This window comes from Panulirus ornatus, chromosome 2 (assembly GCF_036320965.1).
Source record: "Panulirus ornatus isolate Po-2019 chromosome 2, ASM3632096v1, whole genome shotgun sequence".
Lineage (NCBI taxonomy): Eukaryota > Metazoa > Arthropoda > Malacostraca > Decapoda > Palinuridae > Panulirus > Panulirus ornatus.
In genome coordinates this window covers 82,536,315-82,558,313 of record NC_092225.1, presented here as the reverse complement: position 1 = coordinate 82,558,313, position 21,999 = coordinate 82,536,315, and the positions used below count along the sequence as shown (strand labels likewise).

At 40.1% G+C, this 21,999-nt stretch overlaps 2 protein-coding genes across 3 annotated transcripts in view; one reads left to right on the top strand and one right to left on the bottom strand.

Moving 5' to 3' along the window:
• LOC139757783 (uncharacterized) overlaps window positions 1-10,209 on the bottom strand; it is a 151,647-nt gene extending 141,438 nt beyond the window's left edge. The window contains exon 1 of one of the 2 annotated variants that reach the window (XM_071678589.1): window positions 9,935-10,209. In XM_071678589.1, coding sequence (XP_071534690.1) covers window positions 9,935-9,961 — 27 coding nt within the window. In that variant the 5' untranslated portion in view covers window positions 9,962-10,209. Of the gene's footprint in view, window positions 1-9,333; window positions 9,891-9,934 lie in introns of those variants that run through there. The other variant, XM_071678599.1, reaches the window with a different exon arrangement.
• A 702-nt stretch (window positions 10,210-10,911) lies between these two features.
• The window catches only part of LOC139757781 (sterol O-acyltransferase 1), a 117,386-nt gene continuing 106,298 nt past the window's right edge, over window positions 10,912-21,999 (top strand). The window contains exon 1 of the mRNA XM_071678575.1: window positions 10,912-10,994. Within this exon, the coding sequence (XP_071534676.1) occupies window positions 10,970-10,994 (25 nt within the window). The 5' untranslated portion in view covers window positions 10,912-10,969. The remainder of the gene's footprint in view (window positions 10,995-21,999) is intronic.

Below are 21,999 nucleotides of genomic sequence, written 5' to 3'. Positions count from 1 at the left end.
ATGCCTTGCTTCAATCCACTGACAGCACGTCAACCCCGGTATACCACATTGCTCCAATTCACTCTATTCCTTGCCCTCCTTTCACCCTCCTGCATGTTCAGGCCCCGATCACACAAAATCTTTTTCACTCCATCTTTCCACCTCCAATTTGGTCTCCCTCTTCTCCTTGTTCCCTCCACCTCCGACACATATATCCTCTTGGTCAATCTTTCCTCACTCATCCTCTCCATGTGCCCAAACCACTTCAAAACACCCTCTTCTGTTCTCTCAACCACGCTCTTTTTATTTCCACACATCTCTCTTACCCTTACGTTACTCACTCGATCAAACCACCTCACACCACACATTGTCCTCAAACATCTCATTTCCAGCACATCCATCCTCCTGCGCACAACTCTATCCATAGCCCACGCCTCGCAACCATACAACATTGTTGGAACCACTATTCCTTCAAACATACCCATTTTTGCTTTCCGAGATAATGTTCTCGACTTCCACACATTCTTCAAGGCCCCCAGGATTTTCGCCCCCTCCCCCACCCTATGATCCACTTCCGCTTCCATGGTTCCATCCGCTGCCAGATCCACTCCCAGATATCTAAAACACTTCACTTCCTCCAGTTTTTCTCCATTCAAACTCACCTCCCAATTGACTTGACCCTCAACCCTACTGTACCTAATAATCTTGCTCTTATTCACATTTACTCTTAACTTTCTTCTTCCACACACTTTTCCAAACTCAGTCACCAGCTTCTGCAGTTTCTCACATGAATCAGCCACCAGCGCTGTATCATCAGCGAACAACAACTGACTCACTTCCCAAGCTCTCTCATCCCCAACAGACTTCATACTTGCCCCTCTTTCCAAAACTCTTGCATTTACCTCCCTAACAACCCCATCCATAAACAAGTTAAACAACCATGGAGACATCACACGCCCCTGCCGCAAACCTACATTCACTGAGAACCAATCACTTTCCTCTCTTCCTACACGCACACATGCCTTACATCCTCGATAAAAACTTTTCACTGCTTCTAACAACTTGCCTCCCACACCATATATTCTTAATACCTTCCACAGAGCATCTCTATCAACTCTATCATATGCCTTCTCCAGATCCATAAATGCTACATACAAATCCATTTGCTTTTCTAAGTATTTCTCACATACATTCTTCAAAGCAAACACCTGATCCACACATCCTCTACCACTTCTGAAACCACACTGCTCTTCCCCAATCTGATGCTCTCTACATGCCTCACCCTCTCAATCAATACCCTCCCATATAATTTACCAGGAATACTCAACAAACTTATACCTCTGTAATTTGAGCACTCACTCTTATCCCCTTTGCCTTTGTACAATGGCACTATGCACGCATTCCGCCAATCCTCAGGCACCTCACCATGAGTCATACATACATTAAATAACCTTACCAACCAGTCAACAATACAGTCACACCCTTTTTTAATAAATTCCACTGCAATACCATCCAAACCTGCTGCCTTGCCGGCTTTCATCTTCCGCAAAGCTTTCACTACCTCTTCTCTGTTTACCAAATCATTTTCCCTAACCCTCTCACTTTGCACACCACCTCGACCAAAACACCCTATATCTGCCACTCTATCATCAAACACATTCAACAAACCTTCAAAATACTCACTCCATCTCCTTCTCACATCACCACTACTTGTTATCACCTCCCCATTTGTGCCTATCCCTGGGGATAGGGGAGAAAGAATACTTCCCACGTATTCCCTGCGTGTCGTAGAAGGCGACTAAAAGGGAAGGGAGCGGGGGGCTGGAAATCCTCCCCTCTCATTTTTTTATTTTAATTTTCCAAAAGAAGAAACAGAGAAGGGGGCCGGTGAGGGTATTCCCTCAAAGGCCCAGTCCTCTGTTCTTAACGCTACCTCGCTATCGCGGGAAATGGCGAATAGTATGAAAAAAAAAAAAAATATATATATATATATGCCGGCAAGTCAGCAGGTTTGGATGGTATTGCAGTGGAATTTATTAAAAAAGGGGGTGACTGTATTACTGACTGGTTGGTAAGGTTATTTAATGTATGTACGACTCATGGTGAGGCGCCTGAGGATTGGCGGAATGCGTGCATAGTGCCATTGTACAAAGGCAAAGGGGATAAGAGTGAGTGCTCAAATTACAGAGGTATAAGTTTGTTGAGTATTCCTGGTAAATTATATGGGAGGGTATTGATTGAGAGGGTGAAGGCATGTACAGAGCATCAGATTGGGGAAGAGCAGTGTGGTTTCAAAAGTGGTAGAGGATGTGTGGATCAGGTGTTTGCTTTGAAGAATGTATGTGAGAAATACTTAGAAAAGCAAATGGATTTGTATGTAGCATTTATAGATCTGGAGAAGGCATATGATAGAGTTGATAGAGATGCTCTGTGGAAGGTATTAAGAATATATGGTGTGGGAGGCAAGTTATTAGAAGCAGTGAAAAGTTTTAATCGAGGATGTAAGGCATGTGTACGTGTAGGAAGAGAGGAAAGTGATTGGTTCTCAGTGAATGTAGGTTTGCGGCAGGGGTGTGTGATGTCTCCATGGTTGTTTAATTTGTTTATGGATGGGGTTGTTAGGGAGGTGAATGCAAGAGTTTTGGAAAGAGGGGCAAGTATGAAGTCTGAGGGGATGAGAGAGCTTGGGAAGTGAGTCAGTTGTTGTTTGCTGATGATACAGCGCTGGTGGCTGATTCATGTGAGAAACTGCAGAAGCTGGTGACTGAGTTTGGTAAAGTGTGTGAAAGAAGAAAGGTAAGAGTAAATGTGAATAAGAGCAAGGTAATTAGGTACAGTAGGGTTGAGGGTCAAGTCAATTGGGAGGTAAGTTTGAATGGAGAAAAACTGGAGGAAGTAAAGTGTTTTAGATATCTGGGAGTGGATCTGGCAGCGGATGGAACCATGGAAGCGGAAGTGGATCATAGGGTGGGGGAGGGGGCGAAAATCCTGGGAGCCTTGAAGAATGTGTGGAAGTCAAGAACATTATCTCGGAAAGGAAAAATGGGTATGTTTGAAGGAATAGTGGTTCCAACAATGTTGTATGGTTGCGAGGCGTGGGCTATGGATAGAGTTGTGCGCAGGAGGATGGATGTGCTGGAAATGAGATGTTTGAGGACAATGTGTGGTGTGAGGTGGTTTGATCGAGTAAGTAACGTAAGGGTAAGAGAGATGTGTGGAAATAATAAGAGCGTGGTTGAGAGAGCAGAAGAGGGTGTTTTGAAATGGTTTGGGCACATGGAGAGAATGAGTGAGGAAAGATTGACCAAGAGGATATATATGTTGGAGGTGGAGGGAACGAGGAGAAGTGGGAGACCAAATTGGAGATGGAAAGATGGAGTGAAAAAGATTTTGTGTGATCGGGGCCTGAACATGCAGGAGGGTGAAAGGAGGGCAAGGAATAGAGTGAATTGGATCGATGTGGTATACCGGGGTTGACGTGCTGTCATTGGATTGAATCAGGGCATGTGAAGCGTCTGGAGTAAACCATGGAAAGCTGTGTAGGTATGTATATTTGCGTGTGTGGACGTATGTATATACATGTGTAATACATGTGTATGGGAGTGGGTTGGGCCATTTCTTTCGTCTGTTTCCTTGCGCTACCTCGCAAACGCGGGAGACATATATATATATATATATATATATATATATATATATATATATATATATATATATATATTTATTTTGCTTTGTCACTGTCTCCCGCGTTTACGAGGTAGCGCAAGGAAACAGACGAAAGAAATGGCCCAACCCACCCCCACACGCATGTATTACACATGTATATACATACACGTCCACACATGCAAATATACATACCTATACATCTCAATGTACATACATATATACACACAGACACATACATATATACACATGTACATAATTCATACTGTCTGCCTTTATTAATTGCCATCGCCAACTCGCCACACATGGAATAACATCCCCCTCCCCCCTCATGTGTGTGAGGTAGCGCTAGGAAAAGACAACAAAGGCCCCATTCGTTCACACTCAGTCTCTAGCTGTCATGTAATAATGCACCGAAACCACAGCTCCCTTTCCACATCCAGGCCCCACACAACTTTCCATGGTTTACCCCAGACGCTTCACATGCCCTGATTCAATCCATTGACAGCATGTCGACCCTGGTATACCACATTGATCCAATTCACTCTATTCCTTGCCCGCCTTTCACCCTCCTGCATGTTCAGGCCCCGATCACACAAAATCTTTTTCACTCCATCTTTCCACCTCCAATTTGGTCTCCCACTTCTCCTCGTTCCCTCCACCTCCGACACATATATCCTCTTGGTCAATCTTTCCTCACTCATTCTCTCCATGTGACCAAACCATCTCAAAACACCCTCTTCTGCTGTCTCAACCACACTCTTTTTTCTTATTTCCACAAATCTCTCTTACCCTTACATTACTTACTCGATCAAACCACCTCACACCACATATTGTCCTCAAACATCTCACTTCCAGCACATCCACCCTCCTGCACACAACTCTATCCATAGCCCACGCCTCACAACCATACAAAGTTACGTTGGAACCACTATTCCTTCAAACATACCCATTTTTGCTTTCCGATATAATGTTCTCGACTTCCACACATTCTTCAAGGCTCCCAGGATTTTCGCCCCTCCCCCACACTATGATTCACTTCCGTTCCATCCGCTGCCAGATCCACTCCCAGATATCTAAAACACTTCACTTCCTCCAGTTTTTCTCAATTCAAACTTACCTCCCAATTGACTTGACCCTCAACCCTTCTGTACCTAATAACCTTGCTCTTATTCACATTTACTCTTAACTTTCTTCTTTCACACACTTTACCAAACTCAGTCACCAGCTTCTGCAGTTTCTCACATGAATCAGCCACCAGCGCTGTATCATCAGCGAACAACAACTGACTCACTTTCCAAGATCTCTCATCCCCAACAGACTGCATACTTGTCCCTCTTTCCAAAACTCTTGCATTCACCTCCCTAACAACCCCATCTATAAACAAATTAAACAACCATGGAGACATCACACACCCCTGCCGCAAACCTACATTCACTGAGAACCAATCACTTTCCTCTCTACCTACACGTACACACACACACACACACACACACACACACACACACATATATATATATATATATATATATATATATATATATATATATATATATATATATATATATATATAATATATATATATATATATATATATATATATATATATATATATATATATATATATATATATATCATATTATTATCATTATTATACTTTGTCGCTGTCTGCTGTGTTAGCAAGGCAGCGCAAGGATACGGACGAAAGAATGGCCCAACCCAACCACATACACGTGTATACATACACGTCCACACATGCACAGATATATACCTATACATTTCACCGTATACATATATAGACATACACAAACATATACATATATACACATGTACATAATTCATACTTGCTGCCTTTATTCATTCCTGTCGCCACCCCGCCACATGAAATAACAACCACATCCCCCTGCACGCACTCGAGGTAGCGCTAGGAAAAGACAACAAAGGCCACATTCATTCTCACTCAGTCTCTAGCTGTCATGCACAATGCACCAAAACCATAGCTCCCTTTCCACATCCAGGCCCCACAAAACTTTCCATGGTTTACCCGAGACGCTTCATGTGCCCTGGTTCAATCCATTAACTGCACGTCGACCCAAGTATGACACATCGTTCCAATTCACTCTATTCCTTGTACGCCTTTCACCCTCCTGCATATTCATGACTCGATCGCTCAAAATCTTTTTCACTCCATCCTTCCACCTCCAATTTGGTTTCCCACTTCTCCTTATTCCCTCCATCTTTGATACATATATCCTCTTTGTCAATCTTTCCTCACTTATTCTCTCCATGTGACCAAACCATTTCAATACACCCTCTTCTGCTCTCTCAACCAAACTCTTTTTATTCCCACACATCTCTTTTACCCTTTCATTACTTACTCGGTCAAACCACCTCACACCACATATTGTCCTCAAACATCTCATTTCCAACACATCCGCCCTCCTCTGCACAACCCTTTCTATAGCCCATGCCTCGCAACCATATAACATTGTTGGAACCACTGTTCCTTCAAACATACCCATTTTTGCTTTCCAAGATAATGTTCTTGCCTTCTACACATTTTTCAATGCTCCCAGAATTTTCGCCCCCTACCCCACCCTGTGACTCATTTCTGCTTCCATGGTTCCATCTGCTGCTAAATCCACTCCCAGATATCTAAAACACTTCACTTCCTCCAGTTCTTCTCCAGTCAAACTTACTCCTCCTAATTGGCTTGTACCTCAACCCTACTGTACCTAATAACCTTGCTCTTATTCACATTTACTCGCAGCTTTCTTCTTTCACACACTTTACCAAACTCAGTCACCAGTTTCTGCAGTTTCTCACATGAATCAGCCATCAGCACTGTATCATCAGCAAACAACAACTGACTCACTTCCCAAGCTCTCTCATCTACAACAGACTACATACTTGCCTCACTCTCCAAAACTCTGGCATTTACCTCCCTAGCAACCCCAACCATAAACAAATTAAACAACCATGGAGACATCACACACCCCTGCCGCAAACCAACATTCACTGATAACCAATCACTCTCCTCTCTTCCTACTCATACACATGTCTTACATCTTCAATAAAAACTTTTCACTGCTTCTAGCAACTTGCCTCCTACACCATATACTCTCAATACCTTCCACACAGCATCTCTATCAACTCTATCATATGTCTTATCCAGATCCATAAATGAAGCGCTTCATTCAAATCCATCTGTTTTTCTAAGAATTTCTCACAAATTCTTCAAAGCAAACACCTGATCCACACATCCTCTACCACTTCTGAAACCACACCTACTCTTCCCTAGTCTGATGTTCTGTACATGCCTTCACCCTACCAATCAATACCCTCCCATATAATTTACCAGGAATACTCAACAAACTTATACCTCTGTAATCTGAGCACTCACCTTTATTCCTTTTGCCTTTGTACAATGGCACTATGCATGCATTCTCCCAATCCTCAGGCACTTCACCATGAGCCATACATACATTGAATATCCTCACCAACCAGTTAAGAACACAATCACCCCCTTTTTTAATAAATTCCACTGTAATACCATCCAAACCCGCCGCCTTGATGGCTTTCAGCTTCCGCAAAGCTTTCACTACCTCTTCTCTGTTTACCAAACCATTCTCCCTTACCCTCTCACTTCGCACACCACCTCGACCAAAACACACTATATCTGCCACTCTATCATCTAACACATTCAACAAACCTTGAAAATACTCACTCTTGTCTTACCCTCTTTATTTACCTCCTTCCAAAACATCTTTTTATTCTCCCTGAAATTTAATAATACTCTCTCACCCCGACTCTCATTTGCCCTCTTTTTCACCTCTTGCACCTTTCTCTTGGCCTCTTACCTCCTTCTTTTATATATCTCCCAGTCATTTGCACTATTTCCCTACAAAAATCGTCCAAATGCCTTTCTCTTCTCTTTCACTAATAATCTTACTTCTTCATCCCACCACTCACTACCCTTTCTAATCTGCCCATCTCCCACACTTCTCATGCCACAAGCATCTTTTGCGCAAGCCATCACTGCTTCCCTAAATACGTCCCATTCCATACCCATTCCCCTTACGTACTTTGCTCTCACCTTTTTCCATTCTGCACTCAGTCTCTCCTGGTACTTCTTCACACAAGTCTCCTTCCTAAGCTCACTTACTCTCACCACTCTTCTTTTCTGAAAACCTCTATACATCTTCACCTTCACCTCTACAAGATAATAACCAGACATCCCTCCAGTTGCACCCCTTTGCACATTAACATCCTACTTACATACGTATACTTATGTGTATCTCCATCTTTAAACCAGGTATTCCCAATCACCAGCCCTTTTTCAGCACAAAAATCTTCAAGCTCTTCACCATTTCCATTTACAACACTGATCACTACATGTACACCATTTATTCCCTCAACTTCCACATTACCCACCATTGCATTCAAATCACCCATCACTATAACCCGATTTTGTGCATCAAAATTGCTAATGCACTCAGCTGCTCCCAAAACACTTGCCTCTCATGATCTTTCTTCTCAAGCCTAGGTGCATATGCACCGATAATCACCCATCTCTCTCCATCCACTTTCAGCTTTACCCATATCAATCTAGAGTTTACTTTCTTACACACTATCACATACTCCCACATGAAAATGAAACATGGTAAGTTCCCAAGTTCACTTTCCTGTGATCACATTGTCAGGGGAGAGACAAGAATGAGATAGAAGATGTAGAACAGTCAGTTGATATACAAGGAAGAGATGTAGCTAAGATGCCACTGGTAAACAAGCATTACTGGATGTTGGTGTTTGGGTCTGGCAACAAGCCTGTCATAAAATTTTAAGTATGTGGGCAAGAAAGGAAAATGTTTACATATTTTGCTCACAAAAAAGCTATCCAATCTGTAGCAACCTTCACTAATATTTATATTACAACTCTGTGTATTTAATAATAGAGAATTCAACCATATTTCTCGTGGTAAAGGAGTTACAGTTAATAACTGAACTGGCATTACTCCAGTCAATACAATGGTCATAATTCTTAACACTGTATAAAGTATTCGATTCTTGCCCTGTTCTTATACTATATATATGTTGCTTAAGTCTAACATAATATTCCTTACCAGTCTGCCCAACATATGCAGAAAACCCACCAATGTATGTTCATATATTCATTATTACATGACAGTGAAATGAATTGCCACTTTAAAACTGTACTAACATGATAATATTATCATAACATAATGTTTCCAGTTAAGATCCATTAACATTACTTCAAGTATATTTTCATTCCTTTTCATTTTTCATGCCTTCTTACAACAGCATCATGTTACTCTATCTACTTTCCTGTACATTTCTTGGGAGTCTGTAATCATATGGCCTGCTTTTCTCCGTAAATCTTGATTTCAGTGATTTTGCAGTACCTAACAATTGATTATCCAGCACCTTTTAGTGGCAAATGTATTTTTTCTATTGTTCTTCCAAAAAAAATCTAATTTTGATGGTAAAAATTTATTTCAATCAAAAGAGTCTCTCTAGTACCATTTAGAGGGAAAGGTAGAAGATGTAAATATCAGTACTGTCCTTGATTAGCAATGTTGATCTCAAAGAAAATTCTCACCTCCATTAAATCAGTAATTTCAAATTCCTTCCAGCATCTTAAATCATAAATAACAATCACTTGCTCAAGGATACCTCTTATCTCAAGATATCAGCAACTGCAGCTCATGTGAGTCCCATTACTAGCCTACAACAGGTACCGACGGATCCACCATGGTCCATCAAAATCAGCTGATCAGAGGAGCCATTATGTCTAGTTCTTCGCCCATTAACTCTGAAATTTATAATCTCAATCATTCGAATCTTAAGTCAACTCTGTCAAATTCATACATATATACTCTTCTACGTTACAAATGCTTTGGGAGAATGGAATAAAAGAATGGTCTGAAAGCAAGCACTGGTGCCTGACAATCAAGAGGAGTTTTCACCAATCATTTTCTAGTTAAACAATAAGGAAGTTTGAAGTCTGAAAGCATAAAAGGACGATACTGGAGTGCAATAATTCCTCCATGAGTATGTCAAGTAATAATAAAGTGGTGTTATGATAGAAAGGGCATTTAAAGTTGGCGCCAGTAGCAGCTCCCGACGCCAACTGCGACGCAGTCAACGAATGAGAACATGTCGATATTTTCCAGAGTGTGATCACCTCGGCCGCCACTCCCACCGAACCCAATGCCAATATTTTCCTATCTATGAAATTCTAAGAATTTTATAAATGCAAATTAAATAGACAAACCTCACTAGATTCGTGGAAACTATCCATTATTTTGGCAAAATTCACCCTCTTCCCGCTTCATGTCGAGGAAAAACAACATGGCGTTATGTGTCGGACAAAGATACCCAAGTACGGTAAATATATCGTCAACACTTTCAACTTGACTGATAGTCAAATCCAAATTTTTCTGTAGCACTTATATTCCTTATTCCATGAATCAATTGTGGTATAAAGATATTGGCAACTACACCCATGTATTATATGTGTATATTGGGCGTTCACACACGGACCTCCAGTTTAACAATGATACTTGTGATTGGTCAATGTTGTGGATGTCTTATGACGTCATGAATTGTTACACGCGAACTTGCAGGATCTGTGATATACATTCATTAAAAGATAATTGTTCGGAAAAAATAAACATAGTGACATTCTTACTGGTAACAAATGCTTGGAATCCACGTAGTTTATGGAAATTGTTGAGTAAGGCAGTCTAGATATGCGGCGATTGAGAAGAGACCTACAAACGTTCTTACGTTTATTTGGCGTCTCAAACGCCACCATTCTTTTAGTATTTATAAAAGCCTTGATAACTCGTACATAATGTTCATTTCCAGAATTTGTGTGATTTATTATGAAACCAATTAGCTTATAATTACATCTTTTGTTGTTACGGTCTGTTTTCTAATGACTAAATTCTAAGTAACTAAAATGTAAAGGTAAAGGCATAGCCATGGGCTACAAAAACTTACCTCTGTAGTCTTCAGACGTACGATATAATTTGTGGAATATGATTTATACCAGCTAATAAAGATTACCGAGCCTCTTCATTCCTTATGATATATCATACAATTACCGTGTATTTTACTATACTTTATCATTCGTTATGAAAAGTTCATTAAGGAGTGCAAGTACGAGAACTGCTACAACCGTATGGCATCAATCAATCACTAAACCACCGTATAACATTTACCTGAGAGTTTGTAAACAATGACGAAAGAGGACGAACGTGGAGAAGTGAACTCCCGGGAACCTGTTCGTCTCAGGACTCGAGTAATGAATGGAGATCTAACCTCACCCGGTGAGTAAATGTAAAAATGGACTTATGTACTACAGCGTTGGCGATATATTGTATGTTGTAAAGTTACAGTGATTGAGTTCATTTTTAAAGATTATATCAACTTTTAGTATATCATTAAGTTTCCGGTTTGGAATAATGCCAGGTGTTATATCCATTATTTAATGACTAGTCGGCCACGTACTTGACAAATGCAGACTTATGAACAAGAACAGAGTTTTGGACAACCTCTAATGTTTATTCAGGCGAACGAAACATGTTAATACTGGTTCCTATTGAACCAAGAGGTACAGATTTTTTCTTTTGATATATGAGCATAAGATAATGTTATTTTTATTTGATACATTAACAAGATGATCAGAAATATATCACTGGTGAAATTGATAAACTTCGCAGTAGTGCAGGTAGTAAGTATACAATGTTGCAGAGATCTACATATACCTTCGGGAAATTGTTGGACGTATACTGTGTCCCCGTGTATTTTCGTGGTAGGTTTTAACTTGTCTTCTAGAATTGCTTATTGTAAATACATACCAATGGTCCATCTTGTGTTTTATAAACATTTGCTTGAAACTTAACTGCAGTTCACTCTAATTTTCTCATATATTTAGATGCGTTGATCACATAGTTTTTTTTTTGCTTTTTGAGAGAGAGAGAGAGAGAGAGAGAGAGAGAGAGAGAGAGAGAGAGAGAACTTGATTATTGATTGTTGCAAAAAGTTTTTGGAGTTAAAGAATCTGGTAAGGGTTTGTTGGATGGCTCTTGGAGTAGGGTGTGCAAGGGAAAAATAGCGTGTGTAAGGTTATACGTCCTGGAATTCATTTATTTATTTTTTTCTTTTTTTGTTACATGGAGATTAAACCATAAAAATCTTTTGTTTTTTATTAAAGAGAAAGATTTTGGTAATTCTTGAATTTGGGAGGAATTTGTTGGGAGGCTCTTGGGAGTGTGATGAGGAAGTAGTTAGGGAAAAGAGAAGGTCCTGGGGTTCAACCCAGGTGCCCCGTAAGAACATGAGTGAGGACACTGCAAGAGGCCTATTGGCCTATGCTAGGTAGGTCCTGAGTCTGTCCACCCTACAACCAGCTGCCTGAATCCATAAACACTTCCAACCTTTGTGTAAAGATACTTAAAGACTTAGCTTCCACTACTGTGCTTGGCAGCTTGTTCCATATATCAGCTGCCCTATTCCCAGACCAATATTTACCCACATCCTACCTGAATCTATTTTTTCTAATTTAAATCCATTATTTCTTCTCCTGTGGTGCCATTCTATGAACTTTATTCGTGTTACCCTTATTAATCCCCAACACCCATTTAAAAGCTTCAATCATATCCCCTCTAGGCCTCCCCTTAAGTCTTCTTAACTTTTTTTATAAGTGAGGTTTCTAATTCCAGGGGTCATTTTTGTCATTCGCCTTCGTACTCTCTCTAAGCAGTCTATATCAACTGCATAGTATGGAGCCCAAAACTGTACCGCATAATCTAAAGGTGGTCTCACCAAAGCAAGATAAAGTTTCAATAATACTCTTGGAGTTTTAATGCTAACAGTCCTATTAGTGAACCCTTACATCTTTTGGCCTTATTGCACACTTTAATACATTGTTGCTGCACCTTAAGATCCTTGCTCACCAGCACCCTTAAATCTCTTTCAAGTTATGTTTTACCAGTAATAATATTGTTCAGTTTGTAATCAGTGTTTTTGTCTTTAACCACACTAAGTGCTGTGTATTTATCTATGTTGAATTCCATTTTCCATTTACCCTCCCATTCTGATAATCTATATAAGTCCCTTTGCAAATTCCATTGTGATTGTCGCAGTCTTATACAGCACTAATTATCCGCAGACTTGTAATAAGATGCAGGATGACCTCAAGCTTTTTAGCAGCGTAGTCAGATTGAGTGACATTATGATACTTCATCATGTTTCTGCTTGTTATCATTCTTACATTGCACTGATATGGAAGTTAACTGGAAAGATAAATTTATATACAAGACAACTAGTGACAAGAAAGAGTAGGAAGGGAAACCCTTTAAAGTGGAACACAAATATGCTCCTTTCAAAGAAAAATAAGCATAGATGGTGGCAAAGATTCAAGGAAAGTACAAATTAACTGGACTTTGTTAGATATATGAAATCAGGGAGTAGAGCTGAGAAAGAAATTTAAACTGGTAAAGGTTACCCAATCATTCTTGAGTTTCAGAGAACATTGTTCATGCAGTTTAGTGAGATATTCAGTAAAATTATGTTTACTGGAAGGGTTTTGGAAGATTAGAGTATGGCAAATATTGTATCAGTATTTTGAAAAAATATTTTAAGGGATTAGCTTGTAATTATGGACCAGTTGACATCACTTATGACAATAGTAAAGTTATGGAATCATCGATTCCAGAAGTACAGGCTAATCAAAAGGAGTCGTCATGGGAGATTATGCCAAATATATCCCTCTGACTTTTTTTTGAGAAGGTGACATACTTATTGATGAAGGCTACCCTGTAGATGTAATATATATATATATATATATATATATATATATATATATATATATATATATATATATATATATGTACGTGTAGGAAGAGAGGAAAGTGATTGGTTCTCAGTGAATGTAGGTTTGCGGCAGGGGTGTGTGATGTCTCCATGGTTGTTTAATTTGTTTATGGATGGGGTTGTTAGGGAGGTAAATGCAAGAGTTTTGGAAAGAGGGGCAAGTATAAAGTCTGTTGGGGATGAGAGAGCTTGGGAAGTGAGTCAGGTATTGTTCGCTGATGATACAGCGCTGGTGGCTGATTCATGTGAGAAACTGCAGAAGCTGGTGACTGAGTTTGGTAAAGTGTGTGAAAGAAGAAATTTAAGAGTAAATGTGAATAAGAGCAAGGTTATTAGGTACAGTAGGGTTGAGGGTCAAGTCAATTGGGAGGTAAGTTTGAATGGAGAAAAACTGGAGGAAGTAAAGTGTTTTAGATATCTGGGAGTGGATCTGGCAGCGGATGGAACCATGGAAGCGGAAGTGGATCATAGGGTGGGGGAGGGGGCGAAAATCCTGGGAGCCTTGAAGAATGTGTGGAAGTCGAGACATTATCTCAGAAAGCAAAAATGGGTATGTTTGAAGGAATAGTGGTTCCAACAATGTTGTATGGTTGCGAGGCGTGGGCTATGGATAGAGTTGTGCGCAGGAGGATGGATGTGCTGGAAATGAGATGTTTGAGGACAATGTGTGGTGTGAGGGGGTTTGATTGAGTAAGTAACGTAAGGGTAAGAGAGATGTGTGGAAATAAAAAGAGCATGGTTGAGAGAGCAGAAGAGGGTGTTTTGAAATTGTTTGGGCACATGGAGAGAATGAGTGAGTAAAGATTGACCAAGAGGATATATGCGTCGGAGGTGGAGGGAACAAGAAGTGGGAGACCAAATTGGAGGTGGAAAGATGGAGTGAAAAAGATTTTGTGTGATCAGGGCCTGAACATGCAGGAGGGTGAAAGGAGGGCAAGGAATAGAATGAATTGGATCGATGTGGTATACCGGGGTTGACGTGTTGTCAGTGGATTGAATCAGGGCATGTGCAGCGTCTGGGGTAAACCATGGAAAGCTGTGTAGGTATGTATATTTGCGTGTGTGGACGTATGTATATACATGTGTATGGGGGTGGGTTGGGCCATTTCTTTCGTCTGTTTCCTTGCGCTACCTCGCAAACGCGGGAGACAGCGGCAAAAAAAAAGAAAAAAAACATATTTATCTTTCAAACTATTCGCCATTTCCCGCATTAGCGAGGTAGCGTTAAGAACAGAGAACTGGGCCTTTAAGGGAATATCCTCACCTGGCCCCCTTCTCTGTTCCTTCTTTTGGAAAATTAAAAAAAAATAATGAGAGGGGAGGATTTCCAGCCCCCCGCTCCCTCCCCTTTTAGTCGCCTTCTACGACATGCAGGGAATACGTGGGAAGTATTCTTTCTCCCCTATCCCCAGGGGATAAAAATATATATATATTATATTTTTTTTATTATACTTTGTCGCTGTCTCCCGCGTTTGCGAGGTAGCGCAAGGAAACAGACGAAAGAAATGGCCCAACCCCCCCATACACATGTATATACATACGTCCACACGCAAATATACATACCTACACAGCTTTCCATGGTTTACCCCAGACGCTTCACATGCCTTGATTCAATCCACTGACAGCACGTCAACCCCGGTATACCACATGACTCCAATTCACTCTATTCCTTGCCCTCCTTTCACCCTCCTGCATGTTCAGGCCCCGATCACACAAAATCTTTTTCACTCCATCTTTCCACCTCCAATTTGGTCTCCCACTTCTCCTCGTTCCCTCCACCTCCGACACATATATCCTCTTGGTCAATCTTTCCTCACTCATTCTCTCCATGTGCCCAAACCACTTCAAAACACCCTCTTCAGCTCTCTCAACCATGCTCTTTTTATTTCCACACATCTCTCTTACCCTTGCGTTACTCACTCGATCAAACCACCTCACACCACACATTGTCCTCAAACATCTCATTTCCAGCACATCCACCCTCCTCCGCACAACTCTATCCATAGCCAACGCCTCGCAACCATACAACATTGTTGGAACCACTATTCCTTCAAACATACCCATTTTTGCTTTCCGAGATAATGTTCTCGACTTCCACACATTCTTCAAGGCTGCCAGGATTTTCGCCCCCTCCCCCACCCTATGATCCACTTCCGCTTCCATGGTTCCATCCGCTGCCAGATCCACTCCCAGATATCTAAAACACTCTACTGTCATCAGAAAAGTGAAGACCTAGTGTAGGTTACATCATTGATTCTGGAAGTACATGCTAATCAAATGGAGTCTATGTGATACCTCATGAACCTGTAATCAGGAAAGTTAAGACTTGTGGTGCAAGTTACACAGTTTCACAGGTTGGATAGTCATGGTTGAAAAATAGGAAGCAAAGAGCAGTGGTAAGAGGATAAAAGTCAGAGTGGTTGAAAGTAAAATGTGGTGTGCCTTAAGATTTGGTCCCGAAATTACTTCTTTTTGTGATGTATATAATGACATTGATGACGATATCGTGGCACAAGTTCTTAAATTTGCAGATGACACCAAATACATTGATGACATGAAGACATTGCAGCAAGATTTAAACAAGCTATGCTGTTGGTCACAAGATTGGATGGACAAGTGCAAATGTGTCCAAGTGGAGCATGGGAATAACAGAAATGCATTTGTAATTGGTGCAGTGGAAATTTCAAGTTCTGACTGAGAAAAGGACCATAGGGTTATGATCCATGAATGCTTAAGTCGCAGTCATCACATGGCCAGTACTGTTAAAGAAAAAAAAGCTAGTGGGCAGAATTAACAGAACATTTGAGGATAAGAGTATATCCAATTTTGTATGTCTCTACAAGTCTTCTGTCCATCAATGTTTGGCATACTGTGTACAAGCAGTGGCACCCTTACAATTTGTGAGATGTTAATGATATTGAAAGTGTGCAGAAGAGGCAACAGAAAAGATAAGGGGACTCGCAGAAGAGATCATTATTAGCGAAGATTGAAAAAGACCAATCTTGTGACACTAGAGATGAGAACCTTGAAATTTGACATGATTGAAGTATATAAGATTGTACATGGATACAAGGATTTAATCGGATAACTTTTTTTGAGTTCCATCCTGGGTTAACAATAGGGCATAGATACAATATGTGCAAACAGAAATCGAGATTAAGTGTAAGAAAATACTCCAGGTAAACTGCCCATGGAGGCCATTTGAAGAAGAACTGTGAATAAATGTATGACCAATGATGAGCTGTTAATCAGGCACTTAGAAGGTCATCAAATAAGCCAGCATAAGCTTAATGCTTCCTCTATCCTGCACTAACTGTCCCACTAACCAGGGGAGTGTTGCTAGTAGGCATTTACAATCCTGTTCTGATAAGATGTTTTGAATAGTCATATGACTTTACATCTTTTTCAGTTGGAGGAACATATTTCATTTTATAATTTTGAGGCAGTAATTATTTTTGTAGATTAGTTGGCAACAGTAGGTCAGATAGCTACTATTTTGCTCACAAGTGTATTTTCCTTTATTCCCCCTTTATTTTTTGAATTATTTTTTTTTTTTTTTTATACTTTGTCGCTGTCTCCCGCGTTTGCGAGGTAGCGCAAGGAAACAGACGAAAGAAATGGCCCAACCCCCCCCATACACATGTATATACATACGTCCACACACGCAAATATACATACCTACACAGCTTTCCATGGCTTACCCCAGACGCTTCACATGCCTTGATTCAATCCACTGACAGCACGTCAACCCCGGTATACCACATCACTCCAATTCACTCTATTCCTTGCCCTCCTTTCACCCTCCTGCATGTTCAGGCCCCGATCACACAAAATCTTTTTCACTCCATCTTTCCACCTCCAATTTGGTCTCCCTCTTCTCCTTGTTCCCTCCACCTCCGACACATATATCCTCTTGGTCAATCTTTCCTCACTCATCCTCTCCATGTGCCCAAACCACTTCAAAACACCCTCTTCTGCTCTCTCAACCACGCTCTTTTTATTTCCACACATCTCTCTTACCCTTACGTTACTCACTCGATCAAACCACCTCACACCACACATTGTCCTCAAACATCTCATTTCCAGCACATCCATCCTCCTGCGCACAACTCTATCCATAGCCCACGCCTCGCAACCATACAACATTGTTGGAACCACTATTCCTTCAAACATACCCATTTTTGCTTTCCGAGATAATGTTCTCGACTTCCACACATTCTTCAAGGCCCCCAGAATTTTCGCCCCCTCCCCCACCCTATGATCCACTTCCGCTTCCATGATTCCATCCGCTGCCAGATCCACTCCAAGATATCTAAAACACTTCACTTCCTCCAGTTTTTCTCCATTCAAACTCACCTCCCAATTGACTTGACCCTCAACCCTACTGTACCTAATAACCTTGCTCTTATTCACATTTACTCTTAACTTTCTTCTTCCACACACTTTACCAAACTCGGTCACCAGCTTCTGCAGTTTCTCACATGAATCAGCCACCAGCGCTGTATCATCAGCGAACAACAACTGACTCACTTCCCAAGCTCTCTCATCCCCAACAGACTTCATACTTGCCCCTCTTTCCAAAACTCTTGCATTTACCTCCCTAACAACCCCATCCATAAACAAATTAAACAACCATGGAGACATCACACACCCCTGCCGCAAACCTACATTCACTGAGAACCAATCACTTTCCTCTCTTCCTACACGTACACATGCCTTACATCCTCGATAAAAACTTTTCACTGCTTCTAACAACTTTCCACCCACACCATATATTCTTAATACCTTCCACAGAGCATCTCTATCAACTCTATCATATGCCTTCTCCAGATCCATAAATGCTACATACAAATCCATTTGCTTTTCTAAGTATTTCTCACATACATTCTTCAAAGCAAACGCCTGATCCACACATCCTCTACCACTTCTGAAACCACACTGCTCTTCCTCAATCTGATGCTCTGTACATGCCTTCACCCTCTCAATCAATACCCTCCCATATAATTTACCAGGAATACTCAACAAACTTGTACCTCTGTTATTTGAGCACTCACTCTTATCCCCTTTGCCTTTGTACAATGGCACTATGCACGCATTCCGCCAATCCTCAGGCACCTCACCATGAGTCATACATACATTAAATAACCTTACCAACCAGTCAACAATACAGTCACCCCCTTTTTTAATAAATTCCACTGCAATACCATCCAAACCTGCTGCCTTGCTGGCTTTCATCTTCCGCAAAGCTTTCACTACCTCTTCTCTATTTACCAAATCGTTTTCCCTAACCCTCTCACTTTGCACACCACCTCGACCAAAACACCCTATATCTGCCACTCTATCATCAAACACATTCAACAAACCTTCAAAATACTCACTCCATCTCCTTCTCACATCACCACCACTTGTTATCACCTCCCCATTTGCGCCCTTGAATTATTAACTTATATAATAATAATATTTGCAGATATTGAGAGTAATGCAAATATACATATGTATGATTGAACAGATCAGTTATAACAGTACTAAGGCCACCACGATTGCTGGAAAGATTATAACCCCCACCATCTTGAAGTTTAGGCAAAGTGTTGAGTTAAAACAGGCAGACTGAGTAACATTACGTCACTTCCAACTTGAGACTCTGCCCTCAGCCGTAACCCACTTTGATACCCTGCCTCAATGTAACCCAGAGGTGGTGCATGGAAAAATGAACTGTCAAAAAATGTAATCTAGTTGGCAAAATAACCCCTGCATTCTTTATATTTTTATGTCAGCATGAGGCACCCTAACGCTGACCTATGTAGTGAAGATTTGACATGATCTGTGAGTGTCAGATTAAAGGTCATTGAGTTAAGAGTATACTTTAGATGTATTGTTTTTATTCTCATTCCAGTAAACAAAAACCCAATCCTGGCCTTTGACCTGATGACCCTTACTGGTTGGGTGAAAAGCCAGTGGTTTCAGTGGTGTTGCTGGTAAATAATGTACATGTTTATTAAGGGCAAGGTAAACCTATCAGGTTGAAGTGAAGTCATTTGTCAAGGATGAAACGAATTTAGGTTTACTCAGTGTAATGGAAATGCATCACTTATGGGTGAAGTGAAGATGCATTTGTTAAGGGTGAAGTGAGATGCAATTGTAGAGGACAAAGTGAGTTTAGGTATATTGAGGGTGTAGTGGAGGTGAGTTTGCTGAGGCTGAAGTAAAGTTGCAGCAATTGGTGAGAGAGAGATCACATTTGCTCGCAAATGTTGACTTTTCTAGTTTCATTTAGATTCTTCATGTTGAGGGTCCTGTCCTGATGTTAAGATAATTGTGTTACAATATTCACCTCTTTTTTTCTCAAATGAATGAAATGCCATTTGCATTTGAATAATTCCTTAGAAAAAATGCTCTGTAACAGTAGAAATACTTCATCAAGTTCACTTGGATCTGCATTTGTCCATTGCTCTATTTATTTACATTGTAGCTTTTGATCGGTAATGTAACTTGATGGAATTAGATAGTTCTGAAACATACTCCCCCTCATGATTTCTAATTTGATCAGGAATTGTATATGAATGTTGGCATTTTGTCTTAACTAGATGTACATTAAAAGTGCCTAGGATTGGTACAAGCTTCGATATGTCATTGTTTCATTTCATTTTGCTGTTTATAAAGGTTTCTTTTTGCCATGCTTTTTCACATCTTAAACATATCCTCTGATAAGTGTTTTCAAAGAGGAGAAAATTAAGAAACCATATGTGAACTTTTTTTTTGCAGTTTTTTATTCATTTCCATCAACTTGGACTATGTCTTGTATACAGCCTTGCAGTCACTTCATATACATCATAACCTTAGGCACTAGGCATTGAGTATATAGAGTCAAACTTACTACAGGGGCACTTTTTAATTATTTACTTTGCACATCAAATTGATTCACTAGATGCCTGTACTTCACTTAGCCAGTATTTATGCACCTTAGTTATCTGGTATAACTTGCATAGCAAAATTGTATTTTTTCAGTTGCCTCCTTTTTTACCTCCAACTGGGCTGTCACCAACACTACCCATCTTCTCATCCACTTTTTGTTTTACTTGGCTATGCCATCTTATAATTTTATATGTGTGCATTTCTCAAGACCTCCTCACATTTTTTTTTCATTTCAACTATTTGAGAGAAATGATGGAATTGCAGAAAAGACCAGAGAGTGAATGAAGAGAAAATTATACAAAGTAATGCAATAGAAGTTTTTTCATATTTGTAAAAGGCTTAGAACAAAGAACCTAAGATTGTGATTTCTAGAGTGGGAGAAAAGTATGAAAGTCACTATAGGTAAGTATATAATATTTTAAATGACTTGTACTGTTTAATCCAGAAAGAAAGTGAAGATTGATCGTGACATGTTCAATCCATATGATGAGAATGCCACTAGATATATTGAAGTAACTGGGTGATATAATTCAGACAACTTGAAGAGAATGCATTGCCAGGATTTTTTGTAATTCCAGCTGATTTCCTTAAGACAAAGATGATAAACAGCAAAACAGATGGTGCTCCTTATGAGACACAACAGTGATGGAGATATTCACAAAATGGCATTTGCAATACTAATACACAAAGGCTCATCTGAGCTAATACCAAAGCAGCGTGGACAAATTAGCCAAACATGAACGTGCCGATTCAGGACTGCTTAGGTTTGAATCCTGTTAATGGCAGTCAGTGTGCAATCATCTCGGCTGTTCATCCTCCCATAGGAGCTGGTTGATAAAATGGGAACCTAGCTAAGACTAAAATGTACATCATATTGTGTGTGTGTTTATAGCATAAATGAGATGGCCATGCTTAGGGTATTGAGATATGTGCCATATTGTCTACCATAAAACAAATTCAAGTCTTTGAAGGAGTAATTTAAGAATGCTGGAACACTTTATCAATAATAGTTATAGAAAGGAACATCACCATGGATGTGTGCAAAGTTAGTGTACACAAACTCAAGTTTTAGTTCATCCCAGTATTAGTTATGAAGCTCTGATGCATAATGAAGAGAGAATGGACACTTTACCTCAGCGTTGCAAAGGCATTTAACAAAGTGAACTACACAATATTATTTGAGAAAAGAAAACATAGTATTGAAAGTAAACTAGGAAAATTGATTAAAGAGTTTCAGACCAACAGAACCATGTCTGAAGAAGTGGAAAAAAGAGAGTACCATTAGATGTTTTGCAGATTATACTGTACTAGAATGAGTTAAATGATAGGATCAGAGCAAGAAAAAATGAAAAATGACGTAGACATCATTTATTAGGGGAATCTTATGAAAGAAAAAAAGTTATCAGGAATACTGTACTGTGCATCTATGGCACCAGAAAAAGACCCATCAAGGAAAGAAACAAATGTTAATGATTTAGGAGTCATCAAAAATGGGAAATGCAGAGCACATGCATAAAATATTACTATCATGAAAAGTAGTGCAGT